This window comes from Gekko japonicus, unplaced genomic scaffold, assembly GCF_001447785.1.
Source record: "Gekko japonicus isolate JY-2015 unplaced genomic scaffold, Gekko_japonicus_V1.1 scaffold2234, whole genome shotgun sequence".
Classification (NCBI taxonomy): Eukaryota; Metazoa; Chordata; class Lepidosauria; order Squamata; family Gekkonidae; genus Gekko; species Gekko japonicus.
The window spans coordinates 132,111-154,160 of NW_015163155.1; the positions used below are offsets into that span (position 1 = coordinate 132,111).

Genomic DNA, 22,050 nt, shown 5'->3' on the forward strand with positions numbered 1-22,050 from the left:
TCCTGCCCAGGAATTAAGATCACAGGGAGAGGCTCACCTGACTGTTCCACCAATCAAAGAAGCTCATGTGGTAGGCAACCAAGAGAGGGCCATTTTGTTGGCAGCTTCACAATTTTGGAGCAATCTCCCCATGAAGGTGCAGCCGACCCCCACACTGTTGGTCTTCAGGACTGCATTTGACTACTTTAGTTTTTATTTATCAGTAGTCCTGAGATTTTTAAATTGTAGTCTTTTAAGTATTTTTATAATCTTTTTTAAAATTTACATTGTGACCTGCACTGAGTTTCACAAGGTAGAAAAGTGGCTAATAAATATTTTAAATAAATAAATACATAAAGGCAACTGAGAAATGTCTACACCTGTGTATTACTAAGCCAATTAGTATATAGTTCAATTGTTGGTGATTTGACAGTTTGGCTTAACACACATCATATAATAAGTTAGTACTGGAACTTAAAAAATGGAATATCTGTACACAAATTATATAGCAAGATATAGCCTATTTCTATTTTCTACCTTTGAATATGTGAACCAGTTAATTACAGCCTCCAGAGTTATATAAGTGAAGGGGCATGATTTCTGTTAAGGTTTCCTGAGGTCTCAAGTCTACAGACAACCTTTTAAAATAAAAATTACATTTGACAGTTACTATAAAATATAAAAACTGTGCAGTTTGTTTTACTTACGGGGCCTGTGTACGAGTAGTATATTCTTTGAATTCGCTGTCATGTATCGTAAAGTAAGGCCTGAAATCACTGTAGTACTTCAAAGGTGAGATACAGCTGTGAAACAAATATATAGAAAGTTAAATAACAGTATTTTTTTAAAAAAGGTATTTTTGGTTCTGATGCATTAAAGGTAACAGGACACAATAAGGCAGCTTTTTCTCCTTAAAATGACATATACAATGTGATCATTTTATGGAACCTAATACATGCTAAAATTCTCCAATTCTGTGATTAAATATTTGTATTAAAACATCTTTATCTCACCTTATACCACAAGGGACACAAGTTGGGTTAAAAATAAAGATTACACATCTGTGTAAACAGAGTAGCATAATTCAGCATTTCCTAAATGGTTCTGTTTTGCACATTTTTTAATTTTCCTGTGATGCCTGAAATGAGGAAATAGAAGAAAGAACAAACATGTTCTCCTTTCCTCCACTTTATCTTAACAACCCTGTAAGGCTGAGAGAGTAACTTGCCCATGGTCACCCAGTGAGCAAACATGCAGGTGTAGAGATTTGAACCTGCGACTCCCATATACCAGTTCGACACTAATGACTCACACGTTGGCTCTGAATGCTTCGTGTAAAGAAATGTGTAAATATCCAATATAAGCCGATGTTCTAAAGATTCTAACAACAGCCTTCACATTTCTGTGACTCATCATGAGATCACAGTTATGTAGATTTTTAGACTCTTCTATGTTTACCTTACAAGTGCCAACACAGTTTCTGAAGACTCTGATGGAGATGGTGCCATGACAACAAGCGGTTCCCCTAACAACACTAGCTCCCAGAGCATCTGGATGTGAAAGAACACTGGCAAGAAACATCTGAAACAGATTTACAAGAATAGTCTTTTTAAATCTTCTTTTATCTACTTATAGCACAGAAAGCAGGAGCAAAGAAAAGGAGAGCACAGCAGAAGGGGAAAAACTAATGCACAACTGAAAACATGACCTACACCAACTTGAGATCTTAAAGCGTTCCCCCCCCCATGACTCTTGGGTCTTCCTGAAGGGTAGAACAGCAATGACATTAAGCCTGTGGAAATAAAATGTGGATGGGGCTGCAGCCAGGGGCAGAGTACCATACCACGATCTGCACTGCTCAGGTCAGTGAGTAGTACCCTCTATGAGGAGACTATAAAGAACAAAGTCAGTAAGATTGCTGTGATAATTCATGTGAATCAGAGACAACCATATCCTCTGCTTCCTGCCTTTCTTCTCACAAAATCTAACTGGGAATATTCTGAGAAATTACGATATTTTTGCACACTGATGCAGCAACAGAAAACTGAGGGTTAACAGAGGCTAACCCTACAAATATGCTGCTGCTTTTCCAGTTCACTGGAGTCAAATATGCAGCCATTAAAAGTACACATTCTACTACTCTTGGAGACATCCTTACCATCCCAAGTTGTTCAAAAGTAAGGCTGATACTCTTGCCTTTTAAGCTGATTATTAAGTTGTTGCCATAAGCAAAAATTCCATTGGAGTTAAGTGTGAGTCTGCCTTACGCTCCTTACCAATTTGCTAAACTCAGCCAATAAAAGAAAACCCCTTCATTTATGAAAGTTTCCCTGATGAAACACATCAGCTTCAGGTCTTCAGAAATCATGGTTTGAAGTTGTGTTGAAAGTTCTTACCTGAAGAGATCCACTTCATGGATAGTAGGCAGAGCAATGGAAATCTGTGTGGCTGGCTGAAAAGCAGAATGGGGTGTGGGGGGGAGCTTTCAGTCAGAATAACAGAATGTACCAGAACACAAAGTGCATATGCTATGCTACCTTTCTAATAAATGATAACCAAGTACCACTTTACATCTTTCATTTCTGATACATTAACTCTTTAAATACTTGAGATTCTACACTGGGCTCTGCACCTATCAGAGCTGACCTTTCTTCTTGCCTCTATTCCCCTTTCCAGCAGCCACAGCCACTCCATGCACAAATACCATCTGAGTGTTGGACAAATGGATATGGACTTCAGCTGTTAGAAAGCTGTCTAAGGTGGTGAAAGAACAAACTACAGGCAAAGTCAGTTGCCAAGAGAGACAAAGACAGAGAAAAGGAGGAACATAAATAGACGGTATTAAGAAGGTAAAAACAGTAGGGTGCTAAAGAGAAAATGTGGAAAAGATCTGAGGCCTGAAATAGGCAGAAAGGGAAACAATGGGAAACAGGAGAAGAGATGAGAATGAGAAAAAGTAGTGGGAGCCACGTGTGTGGGGAGTATGAGGTACTCCCCCCCATTTTTGTGTGTGACGGATTCACCAAAAAGCAGAAATTATCCTGGAAAAGTAACACATTCACACATTAACTGTTTGGATCTCAGGTTTTATGGAATATAAAGGACTCTCTGGAATATGTTAACTTGATCCTTTTTTAAAAACCTCTCTTTCTCACAGTGTTCTGTAATGTTTATCATTTGAAGTGGAATGGGGAATTATCCATTGCACTTGGGGCTGCTACCCCAAAATCTCTTAAGAGAGCAATCTTAAGCATGTCTACTCAGAAGTAAGCTCCATGTTATTGAGTGAGATTTCTCAAGAACGTGTTCTAAGGATTGCTGCCTTAGATACAGAATAAATCTAAAAAGCTAAGAATAAATCTAAAAAGCTGTTTTTGTTAATATTATGACATTCACTGTGGTTTACTTAAGGACAAAATATTTGCATCAGTTTCCACTTCCAGTCTTCCTTTTATTTTGGTACTTGAGTTTCCTGTTATTCCTTTCTTTACAAAGCCCCATACGTACCTTCACATATGGAAATGAAACTAGAAAATCAGCCCTTTGTTTTGAGGCAGTATTTAAATGGCTGGTGAGTTATTCACTACCTGATGTGCAGTCTGTAATACTTCTGTTGTTCCAGGCTTGTCATGACATGTAGGAATCCGTACCTTAGGAAAGAGACAGACTGTATTATTCATATTTTCCCCATAAAACTGAAACCTAAAATAAATGAGAGGTCACTCTTTACCTCTTTTTGAAAGCTGTGAAAATACTACATTCTAATGCATTGTCACAAAAATGGTTTCTTTTCAAAACCATCATTAAAAATAAACACTGGTGGAATAAACTGGTGGTAAAAACTCTTTGTCACTGCTTACACCAATAAGTCTAACAGTCCTCTGAGCAACAAATTCAACATGGAAACCAACAAAAATCAAATGTTCAGGAAGGCAGACATAGCTATAATTGTCCAAGAGAAGACGCAAATAAAAACCTAATGCATCATTTGAGTAAATAAAGTGCTAGCACCATTATTGGACAGTAGTGTGCCTTCATGACTACATGAACCATGGACATGTCAATGCCAGTTAGGTACTTTTCAGTGTCACCACTTGCAGCTGGAGACAGCAAAGCATGTACACAAATTTCTGCCACTGTAAGATTTAAAAGGGTTCCTCTTTAAGAAAGAGAAAAAAGGTAACACATAGGGTAACCAAACAAATTATTTTTTCAGCTGACAAGTATAAATGTAATTTCACCAACTGAATAAAGCCGCTAATGGGGGGAGGGGGCTAATTATTTCAAACCTGGTCTAAGACCAAGGCCATTGCTACTGATGGAGAATTGATCTGACCAAGGAAAGGAACAAAGAAAGCCCTGAAGAATCAGGTCTGTACCTTAGAGGTGCTTTTAAATGCAGACATGTTTGGACATTCAAGTGACTTTGACTGGCTTTGATTACCACACCACCTATGCCATTTCTTGGAAAGCAATAAATATGATATGGTTATCTGTGTGTTGATCATGTTAAGGTCAGACTACTGTTAAATTGGGGCTGCCTCTGAAAACCACTCAAACTACAGCTGGTTCGAAATGCTGAGACAAGACAGTCAGTTAGAATTACAAGTGCCGCTTTTAACCTATGAAGACATTAGCAGCAAGATACCTGAATGCTTATCTCCTCCCATATGAACCTCTCTATTCAGATTACAGCAGTAGCTCCTAGGTCATTCCATCTTCAGAGAGGTAGTGAGTAGTGGCTGAAGAAAGAATTTCTGTTGTTGGGAAACCATGTCTCTGGAACTCCATTCTTTCAAGGAACCAACTTGGCATATTCACTGGCAGCATTTAGAGTCTAGGCAAATAGACCCTAAGCAAAGACCTGTTCTCACACAACTTTGGTCAATGCCTCAGTTGGCTCTATACAGTTTGCTTTCACCCATTAGCAATTGTTGTGTTGCCTTCTTTTAACTATGTTCATGTTCATTCTCTTTCCTGTGCGCTCCTACAAACATGAATTCCATGCAAATATGGAGGAACTATGGCTTCGAAAAGATGCCACCAACTTTAACTTATAGTGGTTACTTCTAGAAAGTCTCAAGAATTATTTTTATCTGTAGTTCAATGAGTTCAATTCCATTGGTTTTCAGTTCCACAGACTGAATTATTGAAAGCCTGACAAGCTTTAAGACCAACAAAGGTGCTACTGGACTCAAAATCTGTTCTACTACTTCAGCTACCCAGCTGGATCAAGCTTTATATGCAGAATTCTAAATTTTGCTCAGTATCTATCAGGGCAACCCAAGTTGGCTTCATTGGCTAAAATATTCATTTTTAACTTTTAGTACAATATACATTGCCACATTGTGGCTAAGGACTGGAAGGCTGTTTTATCTTCTGTTCTTAACAAATACAAACATTAAACAATTAGTTGAATTCACACAGCATATAACACAAGATGATGCTTAAATTTACCTTAATCACAATGCCCATAATGGGCAGATGCAGAGTTTTCCCTGGGACTGGTGATGGCCATCGATCAATATCACTACAAGCTGAAAAAAATAAAGCATGTAAATATAAATACAGCCAATTCTGTTATAATAATGCTTTTTGAAATTTGTGATTAAGGGAGTGGAGCACTTGCCTTAGCCTATGAAACTCTGTTTGGACTTAGTGTGGTGGGGTAACATCGGGACTTAGAGAACCAATGCTTGTAAAAGATGTTTAGCTTTTATTATTTTATATTTGCTGCTCATTGCTCTTATATCATATATCTATGCACATTTATTTAATACGTTCTATTGATTATATTTTGTGGTTTTGGGTTCTGGAGCATCAATCTGAATCCCTACTGGCTACAGCTACCACAGTAATTGTTTGTTGGAACTCAACTTGCAACTGTCCTACCTTGCAGGGCTGAAGAGGGCTAGAGACTCAGTCCATTGGTCTCTGGCTGGTGGGTTAATTAAAGGGGCTGGTAGTAGCACACTGCTCCTGGGGCTGTGAGGATTTACACTCTAGTACATTGTGGTTTTGTTAAAGAAAAGTATACTTGTTGACAAGAAGCCCCACCAACAAAATTCAGCCCACTCAGGCTCTATCTGATACTATTATTCTTGACTTCTATTTTGTGCCATGTGATTCCTCCACTTGGGAAACTGGCATCCCACCACAAACCCATTATGGTTTCTGTTCTGCTTTAATAAGCCCATTCAGAAATAACCGCACATCTCCATTTAACAGAGGTACATAAGTACAATTCACATTTATTTTATCTTTGCTGACGCTATACGTTTTCCAGACTAACATTACCAACCTGCTTCCAAGAAAGGTTCGTTCTTTTCAAAATATTCAGGTGCAATGTGTCCAAGCACAATGTGGAAAAAGTGGATGTAAGGCAGCTTGCTGACCAGAACCAAGGACTTGTGAAGGAATAACAACATAATCCAATATTAGTCTTTCCCAAAGCCACTACAAGCATGTAGAGTAAAAATTGTACATGAGACATTAGTTCTTCACAATACATATAAAAACACAGATTATAATATCAACAGTTAGACACTTTAATACATTAGAAGAGATATATTCCTGACTCACCAATATGCAGCTACCACATCACACATGATTAAAGAGAAAGGTACATTATCAATGCCTGACTGCTTTTTTAAAAGGCAGTTTGGGAAAGCTGTGATCTTGAGTAGAGACACTTTTTCCTTCTTATCTTTTTCCAAATCATCCCCCTCCCCCAACAGAACCACTTTTCTCCTTGGGGGATTCCAGATGCATTGTTGTGCCAACATACATCCGAAAATCCATCTGATAGGACATTTGGAGTGGGAAAACAGTGTGCCTAAACACTATGCAGGGAAGTTGAGCATACAGTGTTGCTTCTTCATTCGAAGCTGCAGCCTCCAAAAGCTGCTTGGGTGTGTGTGTGTGGGGGGGGAGTTCCTTAGGCCACAATCACAATCCTTTTTCTCTGCTCACATTTTCAACTTCAGTCAGTGTGCATTATAGGTATTATTGTGGTTTGTGCATTTGGTCTTGGCCTGAGAATCAAGAGCATCAACTTAATTTAGGCCCCTGCCACACGGACAGGAAACTGCAGAGGAGAAGTGTGGCTGTTTGCCCCGGGGCAAACTAACATGCAGTAAAGCGATCAGACCTACTGTGGAGGTTCTGTGGAGGTACTGTGGAGGTTCCATGGCAAGGGAGAGGTGCCGATCACAACACACGCCTGCGCGCAATGAAGAAGCGCGCGGCGCGGCGAACTGGTTTTCTTTTTTTGTGTACACTACGAATGCGCATGCTCCGTTGGGTGTGTGTGCGCTTCCACGGAGATGTGGGGGGAAAAAAACCCTTTTCCGCAAGGGGACATGGGCGGGCACCGGATACCACCGGAAACGCGATCAGACGCCCGCCCTTGCCCCGCAGTTTCTGGAAACTAGTACCTCCAAGGTACTAGTTTTTTGCTGCGCTTTTTCGGCAGGAAGCCTCAGTTGTGCCATGGAAGCACTACGCTTCCCAGATGTGCTGGTGAGATCGCGACCGGAAACTCCGCTTGTCTTCCGTATCTCTTGCGTGGCTAATGTTGCGTGTGACCGCAGCCATAATACATTTGTGACAGAGCATTCACACTTCAGTGCTAAACATTAAATGAAATGTGTCCCGCTAATTTAAATGGCTACATTTAATCAGTTCTGTAAGATTCAATTTTCTGTCAACAATTTAATTGTACTAGGTTTTACATGGTGTCATTTTCTGAAGCTGATAATATTTTATCGATAATCTTGTATACCACCCCAAAAGCCTTATAGCTGAGAGGCAGCATATAAATTTCTTAAAATAAATAAACCCACATATTCACATACAATAACTAACTATGGCTGGTCATCAGGGGAACAAGCATGAGAAATCATCAGGTTCACAGATTCCCCTTCCCTTCTCACAGAAATCAGATGCTTCTGCTTTTGTGTCATGGCAAGTCATCGTTTGTTTTTTCAACTGAATCACAAATGATTGTTTGTTCTCTGCCTTCAAAACCAGGAATAATCTATGGTTTGGATGGCAGAGAACAAACCATAGTTTTGAAACAAGCTATGGATTGTTGCAGAAGATTTTAACAGGAAAACAAATGCAAAGAGAATGTCTAAGCGGGAGCCTAAGGATTCCCCAGGCTCATTCCTGTAACCTGATGATTTCCCCTGCTTGTTCCCATGATGGGAAACTATGGTTTGCTGTTATATGTGAGGTATCCCTATGTAAATATACTTTGCATACTGTACTTTGCATGTAAGTAAACTTTGCATTTGAACTTCCAAAATGAATTACCTTCTGAAAGTAGCCTCTTTTTAATGTTTTGTCTTGGACTTGTCTGAAATACACATAGCCATAATAATATGCAGGATCCTTCTGTAAGGAAAACAAAAACTTCACAATTTTGAACAGCAAAACCACACAACACTTCAAACTTTAGACAGGGGCCCCAGTCACATGGCAAAGTTGCCACGGGAGAGGCACGGATGGTGGGCGGATTATCCGGGCGCGATCACACCCCAACATCTAGGAAGTGGAGCACACCCATGGCTTACCGCCAAAAATGCATGTTAAAAAAGTAGTACCTCCAAGGTACTAGTAAACGTTTGCCACGGGCTGCCTCCAGACTCCCATGGTGTGATAGCGCCGGCGCGCGGCATTCCCCTCTGGTCCCTTGTTTACCCATCGGCGCCGAGAGAAGGACCTGTGGTGTGCCGCTGGTGCGTCTGATCACGTAATCGTGGATCAAACTGCGCCGGGGCAATTAGCCACGCCTCCCCCCCGCGATATCCGGCCCGTGTGACCGGGGCCAGGGTATAAAATTTAAAGAATCATTGCTTCATCCTTGGGATGACATAATTATATATAAAAATCAAGAAATATTTAAAACCTCTCCAGGGTCAGATCTTCTGTACCCACACGTACAGGTGCCAAGGAAGTTGCTGGCAGTGGGGATGGCAGCAGCCCTCAGATCTGGCAGGCCTCTGGGGCCGGTAAAGGGGTGCCAGCAGCAGGCAGGCTGGGCAGGAGGTGGCCAATACTGACAGGAAGGAAGGTGGGGCTGAGGGAGAGATGGCCAAAGAAGACATGGCCAACACAGTCAGGTCTGTAGTGTGGCTCCCCAAGAAGACAGGGCTTGGCCAATGAGCTTGTAATGATTCTTTGTTTTATGAGAGTGTGTGTGCCTTTAAATGTTTGGTTGAAGTGTGGTGATAAGCAGACTAGAGTGATTGAGAGAGAGAGAAATGTGCTGTGATTGGTGGATGACAGTGTGGGGGGGAGTTTTTGAAAGGAATCTCTGTGTGTGTGTGTCAGTTAGTCAGTTATCAAAAGTTAGTTATGAAAGTCAGTTGGAATTGTTCAGTTGGTGTTCAGTCAGTGAGGGTTATTATAGTTCTGTGTGAGATCTCAAAGAGGGGAGTATATATGTCCTTAGCCTGAGTGGCTGATTCTAAAGAAAAGAGTGAATCCTGTTAATGTTGGAACTGAGTGTCAAACAAAGAAAAGTAAAGGAAAAAAGGCTCTGTGTGTGATACATTTGAACAACATATTTACAAGTCCCTTTATCCTAAACAGTTCCAGAATAACCAACCTCATATTTTGTTCTTAGTTCAATAAATCATCTTTTGTTTAAGTTATCCCAGAACTGGATTCAATCCTTCCTCAGGAGCACATAGATCCCTGAAAAGCCTAGACCCTGGGTTACTTTACCAGAAAGCGGAACAGAGAGAAGGTTTGGAAATCCTTAAATTCCTGGTGGCAGCCGAATCTACCCAGTTTAAGAAAGAAAGAGCACATTTAAAGGGGAAATCAGTCCTCCCAAATAAGTGGATGCCACAGAGCTGCTCCCACAGAGCAGGCTGCAGGAGAGGCCAACTTCAGCCCCTCATAGGACCCGGCCAGGATGGGGAGGTGGTGCAGCAGGAGAACCCATGAACAGTGGGCCCTGTCACTCCCCAAAGCCCTAACTCAGACACATGGGGATTGCAGGAACTCAGGACTGCCCTGCCCCCAGGCAGTCGTTTTATAGGCCAGCTTAGGGAGGGCCAGGGAGGAAGAGTCAGCTTGGGAAAAGGTGTAAGGCAGGGGTCTGGGGGAGACAGAATTCCTCTTCTCTCTATGAATTGAGGTCTGACCAAAGCCTGGCTCAGAAAGGAAGTCAGAGGGAACACTGGCGCTGGACTCTACCCCATCAGAGAAGAAGTTTAACAAACCAAACTCCCAAAGTATAACATTTAATTAAGACTTTAATCATTTGAACATTTTACAATTTTGCTAGTCACATTACGGGCTACAGTGCAGCAACTGGTAAGCTACACCCTCTGAAGAGCTAGTTTTAGAATTTTTAACTATGAAGACATAAGAACATTAATAATTACTTGCTTAAAGGAAACATAAGCATACTGGAAGAAAAATACTGTCATGTATTTAAATGAGAGAAGACAAGCCTCTTTTGCAACCTTTAAATAGATGGGAAGGTCTCTGTCAAACTGGTCCAGAAGACAATGCCATGACAGCTTTCTGCTAGAAGACTGCCGGAATCTAAAACAAAACTGTGTGTCTCCAAGGCAACCTAAGCCAAAAGGAAAAGAACAAAATAGTTATATTGATTTTCAAATACGTCTAATGAAAATCTGTAAGGAACATCTTGTAAGCAAGCAGTAGTCTGACTGCTTATAGTGAGTAAAACATGCATCTAGAAGACCAAATACAGCCCCACCACTTCTGTGTTTGTGGCTGAGGGCTCCATCGGGGGAAAGACATGTATGCTATATGGCTGGTTCTTCTATGCTTTGTTTTCTGCCAGAAGATGAGACAGAACACCCATTCTAGAGCAGCCACAGCATGCTGTTTTGTTTTCCTTCCAGATGAACATGGCAACACACTACGGCTGCTGAAAATGCAATCCTTTCCTCTCTCTGTGCACAAAGTGCAGGAGCACAATACATACAGAGAAAGTGAATGTATGTGCATGGGACACAGAATAATTCAGCCTTATCTCAGTTTCTTCCATGTCCTCTGCTTTAAAGGTTAAAGCAAAATGGGAACAAGCAGCTGGTATCAGGGAATGGCAGAAGCAGGACAGCTGCTAATCCTGGCTTAAAAGTGAGCCATTAGAGTAGCTGCCTTAGTTCTGCTTTTCAACACAATGCTAATAACACCATAGCTGACTCTCCCATCTCCCTACTTACCTTCGGGTTTCAGAGAAGGATGCACAAGAGCTACCACAATTAGTACTGTCTGTTAAATAGCAACTGCAATCTGTGTAACAAAAGCTTTCACACAAGTGATTTGCAGGTATCATCATCTTTAATTTGTTGAGTGCCAGCTCAAATAGAGTGAGGGTGAGGGCAAACAGCTGTGGTTATTTCCTCAGAACAAGAGTCAGAAAACGTCAGACTTGTGTCTGACAAACCTCATTCTAGTGTTCACTAGCTATGAAAAACAGAAAAGCAGGCAGAACAATGTTTAAGCTTTTTACAAATGGCAATATGAAAAACCTGTCTTCTTCCGCTGTGCCTTGCCATTGGTGCAATTGAAAAAGCATCCCTTTCCCACCTTTTCCATTATTCTTCAGAAGAAAAGCAAGGAGTATTATGTTTTCACCGAGTTTAATCAAATGTAACAGCAATGCTTAAACAGTAAGCCTCTAGCGCTTTTACTTACAATGGTATAAGGGAGAGCATGGATGAGAACTAAACACTGATGCGACCCTTCCTGCCTTCCCTCTCATGTTCTGCCTAAGTTCACAAAATCAGCATTGCTGTCAAATGGCCATCTAGCTTCTGTTTAAAACCTCTGAAGAAGGAGAGCACCCCACCTCCCAAGGAAGCCTGTTCCACTGAGGAAGTGCTCGGTCAGGAAGTTCTTCCTAATGTTTAACTGAAAACTCTTTTGATTTAATTTCAACTTGTTGGTTCTGGTCCGACCTTCTGGGACAACCTGCTCTATGCTTGAGGTATTCTGCCAAAAGAGTGCAAAGGCACTGAGAAATACAAACTATTTAAAACGTGTTTGACTTCCTGTATTTAGGTCTGTATAGCTCTGGGTCTCCCATCTCATCCTAAATTGCTGGCTATAGCCAACATGTTCCTAAACTGAGCATGTGTGCCTACTAGAACCAAGAGATCATCAGTTACAATGACCAAAATCTGAAAACAGCAGGTCCCAAAACTTTTTGGCAAAAGTGCCACAATTCATGTCTACTGTATTTGATAGGGCCACTCCATGGCACAATGGAATATGAATTTAGCTTCCTACCCCTTTGATCTAATGGTCCAGGAAGCTGAACAGCATAAGACAGGCAGGCTGGTGTGCGGGCCTAATTAGCTTTTAAAGCTAAAGCAGTGCAAAAATATCCCCACTAAAGTTATTTGTGGCATCAGAGACACAGGTTGACCATCATATGTCCTTTGACAGCTACACTAGCTATATGCATACTCCCTACCATAAAAAGGGAAAACAAAAAGGCAAAGCAGTGAAGGTATATCTGGAGACCATACAGGGAAAATATTGATTCTGAATGACGCTGTAAATATTGCTAAGGCTGGTAGCAATGATTTGTAGATATACAGTATCAAGAAAGGAAATACATTCCTGACAAGCTGGAAATCCGCTACCAAAATGGGAGTGGTAGCCAAACTGCTGATGATAAACATGGGCCGCATTCAGACCGGCAGGCAAACGTTTGAGGAGCGTTTCAGTAGCGGATTAAAGGGGTGGGTTCACACAGGCACATGTTTCAGGCATCCCCCAGCCATACTCAAGCCATCTTGTGCCGCTTCCCTCCCGAGTTTAAAAATTACCATGTTAAAGTGGTAGCAAACCGTGTATACAGCACGTTGATTCCGGTTCCCTGAGTGTGAACGCGAGCATTGCTAAGGCGGGAACAACCCGCAGTTGATAATAGGTGCCAGCTTGTTCCGCGGCAGGTGCATGTGAGCATGTGCGCATATGCGCATGACCGGAATGCTCTGGCGTGCCGAGTGGAACTGTGGAGTCGATCCTACCCTATTTGCTGATGTGCCCATGTGCATAGGCGCACGCAGCCGCGTACGGAAACCATCATACAGAATGCAGCTAATGGACATGTAGTTTTACTACTTGTGATTGTGGCTTTGAAATTACTGTCTAGAAAGCACCATTCTGCATTGCTGTCAGTAATGATAATAAAGTTAAGCAGTTTAAAGTTAAGCACTTTGATGCATGCAGTTTAAGCCCATGCTTAACTATTTCATTGACGTTGATGGGACTGAAGTGTTTAGCTCTGGCCAGATTGTGCCCAATATATTGATTTCTTTGCCAGTTTTAAAGTGCTTTCCAGCTATGGATCTCTTGATAGATACAATACAATATATCTTCAGCCCCTGATCACTCTTGAAAACTTAATACATATGTTATATACAATATATCTTCATACATTCAATATATCTTCAACCCTTGATCACTCTTAAAAACTTAATGAGCAAGAAACCCTGAAAGCCTCATTTAAATAAGAATGTTGTACATTATTTGCATCACAGCATTTCCACAAAACAGCATCATCCCAATGTTACTTTGTGAATTTCTGCAATATTTTCAACATTTCTTGAATGTCATCAAGGTTGTTTTTGGGCAACTGCAAATTCTCCGTATCACCTATAGTCTAAACAGGTGGTTTATCACAAGCAGTGAATGCATTACCTTCTGATTAGAGTATTTTATGCAGGTCAGAAAAAATACCGTCCAGAACAATACATTCTGTACAAGTCTTTGGGGAGTGGTTTTGCTGAGAATGTAATGGCCATGGCTGAGTTCAGACTGGCAATTTGAAGCGCTAGGGAGTCGTGGCAAAGAAAAACCGGAATAGACCTGGAACGGCTTATTCCCGGTATTCCCGTTCACACTGCAGTGAATGAGGCGGGAGGATACCGTGGAGGAAGCGCAAGGGAGTGTTCGCACTGTCGACCGCCCCTGGCGAGCTGTTAGCGTGGTTTCCGTACTCGGCTGCGTGCGCCTATGCACATGGGCACATCAGCAAATAGGGCAGGATCGACTCCACAGTTCCACTCGGCACGCCGGAGCATGGACAGGGCTGCTGGAACCAATCAGGGACCATGTGGCAGCACCTGTTGCTTTATGAAAAGAATACCATCTCAGTGGTGTTGTAGGGGATGCTAGGCAATCACAACCTTCAAGGTTGGTTTCTGTCAGTAAAAACAGGGGAGGGGGAAGGGCCCTTTCCAGGGCTGTTTCAGCATTTGAGGAAAGACCAGGACTGGCAGCAACCACTGGATGACTTGATTCCAAGTGACTTTCATGAATCATTCAGGACTGGTTGCTTGTGGCACCCCACAAAAACCAGTGTGGAGTAGTGGTTAGACTTTCAGACTAGGATCTGGAAGACCCAGGATTGAATCCGCACTTGGCCATGAAAGCTTGCTGGGTGACCATGGGCCAGTAATGACCCTCAATGCTGTGACAATAAAATGGAGGACAGGAGAACAATGTGAGTTGCATTGGGTTCCAATTGGTGAGACAGGCAGGGTATAAATGAAGTAAATAAATAAATAACTGAAGACAGGCAGATAAAAGGTAGGTTGGTTGGGGAGTGGGAAGGACAGAAGGAAGCAGGGAAAGAAGTAGAAGTGTAGGAAGAGGGATACAAGGGAAAGTGAGGTGTTCCCCACAAAGTCCTTGCAGGTTCCCCACCTTGTAAATGGGTCCAGCCCAACTACCGTAGTTTTCCAGACTGGGGGATGGAAGTAGGTAATCTGAAAACAGGGGCAGACATAGGTTGGTTGGCTGGTGCATGGGAAGGAGAGAAGGAAGCAGGAAAATGGGAGATGCTATTGGAGTTTTCAGTGAAGGGAGACAAGAAACAGTGGTGAAGGGCAAAATGAGATGTGTCTTCGTGGGTCCCTCATTTGTATTTGTATTCTGCAATTTGCAGACATCACAAGAGTTTAAGAATAACTTTGTAACATGCTTTTCTTTGCACTTTCATAAGTAAAAGAGCTAGAAACTTTGTTTTTTACAGAGGGGGCTAAACATTCAAGGAAGAGGCTTGGAATATTTGTGAGAGCACCTGAGACTCACAGGTGCTCCATAAACTACATTCCTGGGAATGGCTATTTTAAAATTTGAAGGAAGGTGCAGAAATACTTTTACATTCCACCATGCTCAAGGAAGATGCTCTACCAAATCCCACCCACCAGGCAATTGTTATTTTTAGCTAAGAAATTGCCCTTCACACTGCACAGAATTTCCTTTCTACTATAGGTTAAACTGAACAATACAAATTTCATGTGAGTGAAACGTGACTGGAAAATTAAAGGCATAGTCTATGTATCTTAGCTTAATTCTGCAAACCCTGTAAATCTTCAATATTGTTTCAGAAGGGTTTTGAGTTCCACAGGTAAGGATAAACAACAAAAATACAAAATCTATCACATCTTACTTTTTATTTAATAAAATTTAAAATACTGTTGTTAAAGTACTATCTTAAATAGAAGTGTATTGTTTATATATGAACTCAGCACGAGGAAATAATTACCTGAGTTGGAATCTGGGAAAGACAAGTAGCAAATATTGGTTTTCTAAGGGGAGAAAAGAGAAATTACATTTTAGTGGGAAATGGACACTTTTTAGAGAGAGGTTATTTAAAAAGGCATTTATAAATGTCTACTCACCTCTTTATCTGAGAGTTTTGCATGTTGAGGGTATACTACCTGCACAGGATAAAATTGCCAATGGTTAGCAAAAAAGATAAATCAATTGTGCAAAGCAATCTGCAAGCATATCACGCAGTGCAAGAGGTATGTCCATAGTGCTCTTACACAACAGGGGGAGTGCACATTTTTAGTCAGTAACCCAAATCCAGAAAAGATTGGGTTTGTGAGATTTGCTTGCATGCAATAGTGCTTTTTTCCTTGATCCACAACCTCACATTCACATTGCAAGCAGCTTTCTGAACAGAGTCCAAAATACAATATAGTGCAGAGAGGCAGAAGCAAGGTGGTGGGATTAACAGGAACAAGCTCCATAGATCACTCTGCAAACGTATGACTTGCACAACACCATTTATTAATTCAAAGATTGATTAATCATAATATGTTGCCTTCACACACTGTATATTGCTCGAAGAAACATAAGGAACACTGGAAAACTCTAAAGCTATATCAGTTTACATCTTGTTATTTACTTTGAACTGATGATAGTATGGTTCAGTTTGGACAATCCTCTAGACCATGATTTGGAGGACTGGGAATGGCCTGCATGATCCCTCCTTTCCCATGCCAATTTCTTCCTCCAGTTACAGGTTGCTCCAACCACAGTCTGCCACCCTATCAAAATCAGGCAACAGTTATGCTCTCCTCCAAACTATGCTTTCCAACTATGCAAAACATTGCTTCAAGCTATAATTTGGAGTTAAGCACTAACAATCATTGATGTGATGTTGGTTTTGAAGAAATGTATGATTGCAGTTACCAGCAGTGGTGAAAGAAATCAGCACACAAGATGGGAAGAACTGACCTCCATGCTATTCAACATCTGGATCAAACCGCTGGGAGAGATCATCCAGGAATGTGGAGTCAATTCATTCAGATGATACCCAGCTCCATTTGTCATTAACAGCTGATTGCATGTGTCTGTGGATGTCCTGAATAAATGTATGGAGAAGTAATGGGATGGATAATAAACTAAAACTGAATCCAAACAAGACTGAAATGTTATCGGCCAGTGGCAAAGCTGCTTGAAGACTGAACAGTGTGTCCTGGAAGGGACTGTGTTCTCCCTGAATAAGCAGGTTTGCATTAGCTGGGGCTGAATTCCATGTAGGAATCATATCACCCTTGTCCAGAAAGATCTACACTGGCTGCCTGTTCATTTCTGAGAACAATTCTAAATGCTGCTTCTTTCCCACTCTCACCAAAATGACTTGGGGCTGGGTACCTTAAGGACCACCTCCTGCTATACTGTTCAGCCCATCAATTTAGATCTTCTTCCCAAGCCCTGCTCTCAAAGACCTCATCTCAAGAGATGAGGTGGGTGGCAACCAGAGACTAAAACACTGGCACCTATTTGAAGGTTTCTTCTCTTCAGTGGGGCAAGGTTGGGGCAAAGAAGTCATCCAGATTGGTTAGGTCATGCCTCCTCTAGCTCCAGGCAGGGCTATACAAATTTTCTTGCAAGTCTCTCCTGGTTGGATCAGCTGAACTTCCAGTCTTAGTATAACCCATCTCTGAATATTTTCATCATGTTCAATGTCTTTTCTCTTTTTTGTTTTGTTTTTGGGCGGGAAGTGGATGACTTCGCCCCATTGAAGATAAGAAACCTTCAAGTAGGTTCCAACTTCATTCTCCTTCAGTGGGGGAAGTCATCCAGACTGGGTATATTATAAGCCCAAGCTGTCATCCAGGTTGGGATCATGCTTCTTCCTTCCTGCTCCACCACCTGTTGCAACACCATTCTGCTGAAGGACGCCTCTGCGGAGTCCATTTTGTCAATTCTGTGATGTTTAACAAAGGTGGAAAATATCGACCACATGGCAGCTCTGCAAATCTCTTCCACTGGGACCCTCACAGAAAATGCCGCTGAAGAGGCTGCTGCTCTGGTGGACTGAACTGTGATGCCCTTAGGAACCGATAGGCCTTGAGCTTCATATGCCCTACTCATGCATGTTCTGACCCAAAAGGCAATAATTGACTTTGATACTCTTTTCCCAGCGATGGGCTGCTGTGGGATACAAACAAGGCATCCAAAAGTCCAAAATTCTTTATTTTGTCCAGATATATATGCACAACTCTGCACACATCTAATTTGTGCCAAGCTTTCTCCTTACGGCGCTTCAGCTTTGAGAGAGGGAGAGCTTTGGACAGAAGGGCGGTAACACCAACTCAGGCTTCCCAAGTACTTACCGTGATTCGGCGAGGGACACAAACGTCTTCGCAGGATCATTCCCGTGGGGACAACAAATGCGCCGCATCATGCCGTCGCCAGGAAGTGACGCCGGGCAACGCTCTGGCAATGGGGCTGGAAACTCGATGGTACCATCGAGTTTTCAGCCCCATTGCCAGAGCGTCACCCAGTGTCACTTCCTGGCGACGGCATGGTGCATTACAGGGAGGAATGGTCCAGCCGGGGAGCATGTTTCCCCCGCCAGATCACGGTAAGTACTTGGGAACCCTACACCAGCTGTTGGTTGACATGGTACAAAGAGATCATCTTCGGTATAAAAGAAGGGTCCATCCTTAAAATCACTGAGTGTTTGTGAAAGACACACAGCTCTTTTCTCACTGACAAGGCCGCCAACTCTGACACCTTTCTTGCTGAAGTGACAGCAACTAGAAAGGCAACTTTCCAGGATAAGAATCTTAATTATATGGTCTTTAAAGGCTCAATTGGTACCTTTGTAAGTGGTTGTAAGACCTTAGAGATGTTCCATCTTTTTCTTTGTTGCAGCCACGACTGTCCTCCTTGTCCACAAAGAGCCTGAAGACGTTTTCTCTTCCAAGTTAAGGTTGAGGGGGGGCTGGGTTTAGAAGATGAGCTTGGCTGGAGCTTCCTACAGAAGCTACAGAGCTATACACACTGGAGGTGCAGCCAATCCAACCAAGAAAGACTTGCAAGAAAATATGCATAGCCCTGCCTGGAGCTAGAGAAGGTGTGATCTAACCAATCTGTGGAGAAAGAACTTTTTCAATAGTGGGACATCATTTTTGGAATGATTTGAGGTTTACCTGGTGCCTGTTTTACTGTCTTTGAAGGCAGGCCAGAACTGTTCTTTTTACCTGGGTTTTTAACTAAAAGGGTTCCATCTTTTTATTGCTGTTTTTATAGCCAGCTGCTAACCTGAGGGCTGTTTTAGAAATACTATTTTATGCTGCTAAATATAGGTTTTATGCTGTTTGTATACCCCTAGTAGATTTTCCTTCTTTTATTGCTGGTTTTAATGTGGATAACTTTTATTATTTCATTGTACTGTTATTACCTTACAATTCAACTCAAGCAGGTCTTTAGATAAGAGGTATTTTTATTATTAGTTAGAGAATGTATAAGAACAGAGGAGTGAGTATGAGAGCCTATGGCACATTTCCAGTCACCCAAACACTAACTTGGAGGATTACCCAAACTGAGCCAAAGAGGTTCTAGTACATTCTAAGGTTATAGTTTATCAACAAAATAAAACTAGTTTTAAACTTTTTTACAGACGTGGTGTTAATTATTTAGCATCTATTATCCTCTCTAGATGTTCAAGATAATGGACCAGATGTTTATTCCAGAGGAATAAAATGCTGTTTTAAGCATCAACTGTTTAAAACAAATTAAAATGATAATCAGAACTACTATACATACTAATATGGGCAAAGACACTTTGGGGTAAACAGGCAAAAAACTGTCTGCAGTCCGATTGCAGATGCATATATTTGTGATTCCCTGTGATTTATTTATGTAAAACATTTATTAGCTGTCTTTCTACCTTAGAGAACCCAAGGTAGTTGACAATGTAACAAAAAATAACCATAAAATACATAAAAACCACAATTTAAAAATCAAAATCTAAGACAGACAATAAATAGAAAAACTAAATTAATCAAATGCCGTCCTAAATAAATCTGTATCTAAGGTCTGCCACTGTGGTTCTTGTTATTTATGTAGTGCACAGGTATCCTGCAATTCCTTCAAGGAGCTCAAGAGTAGCAGTTATCCTATTTTATCTCCACAATAAGGTATAAAGGTAGGTTATGTTAAGATCTAACAATTACTTAAATAAATAATAATAGTACTGTGAGCCTGCCACAGGGCCATCTTCACATTTAAGGCTGAGCAGAAATTTTAACCCTGCATTAAAATGTGACACTTGAGCCACCACATCATACTGGCTGTCTTGAGAAGAGGTAAACAACTGATCCTATTTGAGAGTCTAAGACAAAACATATACACACACATCTAGAATTCATCAACTGTTGCTCTGAGAAAAAACATGTATTTCCTTCCCTATAGGAGCTTATAGTAAAAAGTCTGTTGCATGGACATATTCAGTCCTCTGGACTTCAGTCCATGGTCACAAGACACTTTACTCTCATTAATCACTGCTTTATCATATTTAGTACAGTTACAACTGAATTACATCTAGCAATAACTTTTAACAGCCCTGAAATACTGTATATAGTTTCTTTTACTAGGCATTTTCTCCCCAGAGTTAAATGCTTGGGCTAATTGTAATGAATTAAGTACATCTTGCATGGCCTGGAATTCTAGGAATTTTGCATGCAGAAAGAAAATCAATGTGCAGTGCTAACAACACAGCAGTATTATAACTCAGAAAGCTCTGTATACTAGCATGACAGACCAAGTCACAAAGACTGTATGTTCCACAAATGTCCATATGTAATCCAGAGTAATTGAGGCCAGAAAAATCTGAAGACCTAGACACATATTGATAGAGGGACTGACATACATTGGATATACACTTAACAGTGCCATCTTAAGCAGAGTTTCATTTTTCTATTTAAGTCCACCAAAATCAGGGCCTTAGAAGGGTCTAATTCTATTTAGGGTTGCACTGAAACTCCCTTAAAAATTATGTGCAGACAAGACTTCCCCTTGGTCTCTGCTTATTGATAAACATTGATTATTTTAGATTGGCACCAGTGTTCCCTCTAAACTGAGTTAGTGTGAGGTAGCTCACAATTTTTTAGCCTCCAGCTCACACATTTCTGCCTCAGCTAAGGAAGGATGGCTCCAGAGCAAACTGATTTGTGCAGTAGCCAAATGGCTCACTCACAACTTTAATGCCAATAGCTCACAAAGCAGAATTTTTGCTCACAAGACTCCACAGCTTAGAGGGAGCATTGATTGGCACAACTAAACTTAGATTTAGACAGGGGAAACCCAAAGTTTAAGCCTTGCTCTGTCCCGATTCACACTTTGCTTATTTTGTCCTTCCTCCAACACAAGAGAACCCTAACCAATTGCTGGCTACTCTTCAGTGCAAGTCTGCTGCCTGCCCTGTTCTGAGGGCATGCATTTTCCCTTCACATTTTTAATGCTTACTGCAGTAATCATTACTCAAATGCTGGTGACTCCAAGATGCTGTACAAATTGTGGGATGGACCTCAATACTGAATCTCACACGGCCTTGGACATATCAGTTTAAACTACCTCACAGGAATACTGTAGAATCAGATAATTCTATGTAAATCCTTCCTCAGAGGAAGAATGAGAAAAGGGGTAAATGATAAAAGAAATATTATGCATCTTGAAATAGTTTACTTATCACCTCTAACATTATGTAAAATATAAGAAAAATAAACTGTGGATAAAAAGATGAGGTGTGGATGGAACTGATACATGTCGTTGAATAAAATCATCTTATAACTAGTAACAGTAGTCTTCCTTTACTATGAAGTGCCTTCTGTTGTCACTAACCCCCTTCCGTTTTCAAAACAGCAAAGCTTTTAAGTAGCAACAGAGCCGCCTTGAAAAACTGGAGAAAGCGTCAATAAGACTTCGCTAAGTGTGTAAGATTCTCTGCTTCTGTTTACATGCGGAGAGAGGAGAGTCCAAATCTCTTCATCCTCGGAAAACAGAAATGTCAGCAAAGGCAGTACGACGGAGCACAAAGGAGAACAACGCAGCATCTACCGAGGAACAGATGTCTCGGCCACTCAACTCCAACACAAACAGGGCAGAAGCCGGGAAAGGTCTTTGTTCCTCCTTCGGGACGACACCCCCAAGACCTTGCCTGCCCCCAAGCTCAGCCCTCCCTCCCGCCAAGGAAACAGGATGTGCTCGGCTGAATCCCGCCATCTCCGTGCAAGAGCCGGAGGACACCCGACCTGGCTCAAGAGGCCGCTGGCTTGTCCCACCGCTCACCTCCACGGCTTGCCCAAGCTCCAGGTCGAAGCCCACCACACAAACGCAGTGCAACCAGGCCGAAAAGCGGTCCCATGGCAGCAGTGACAAGCAGCGACCCGGCACACGTTCCTCGGGCGCCTCCGGGGAACCCGCCAGCTTCGCGCTTCCGCCTACACCGTCGATTTCGTCCCGCTTCCGCAGGGACAT

At 41.7% G+C, this 22,050-nt stretch overlaps 1 protein-coding gene across 1 annotated transcript in view; it reads right to left on the reverse strand.

Annotated features, from left to right (window-relative positions):
• Nucleotides 1-22,050, reverse strand: part of DENND6A (DENN/MADD domain containing 6A) — a 44,252-nt gene extending 22,202 nt beyond the window's left edge. Inside the window, exons 1-11 of the mRNA XM_015407063.1 lie at nucleotides 21,862-22,050; nucleotides 15,672-15,710; nucleotides 15,536-15,578; nucleotides 10,461-10,573; nucleotides 8,296-8,376; nucleotides 6,281-6,386; nucleotides 5,437-5,516; nucleotides 3,567-3,629; nucleotides 2,376-2,431; nucleotides 1,438-1,560; nucleotides 687-782 (exon numbers count right to left, since the gene is read on the reverse strand). Coding sequence (XP_015262549.1) covers nucleotides 687-782; nucleotides 1,438-1,560; nucleotides 2,376-2,431; nucleotides 3,567-3,629; nucleotides 5,437-5,516; nucleotides 6,281-6,386; nucleotides 8,296-8,376; nucleotides 10,461-10,573; nucleotides 15,536-15,578; nucleotides 15,672-15,710; nucleotides 21,862-22,050 — 989 coding nt within the window. The remainder of the gene's footprint in view (nucleotides 1-686; nucleotides 783-1,437; nucleotides 1,561-2,375; nucleotides 2,432-3,566; nucleotides 3,630-5,436; nucleotides 5,517-6,280; nucleotides 6,387-8,295; nucleotides 8,377-10,460; nucleotides 10,574-15,535; nucleotides 15,579-15,671; nucleotides 15,711-21,861) is intronic.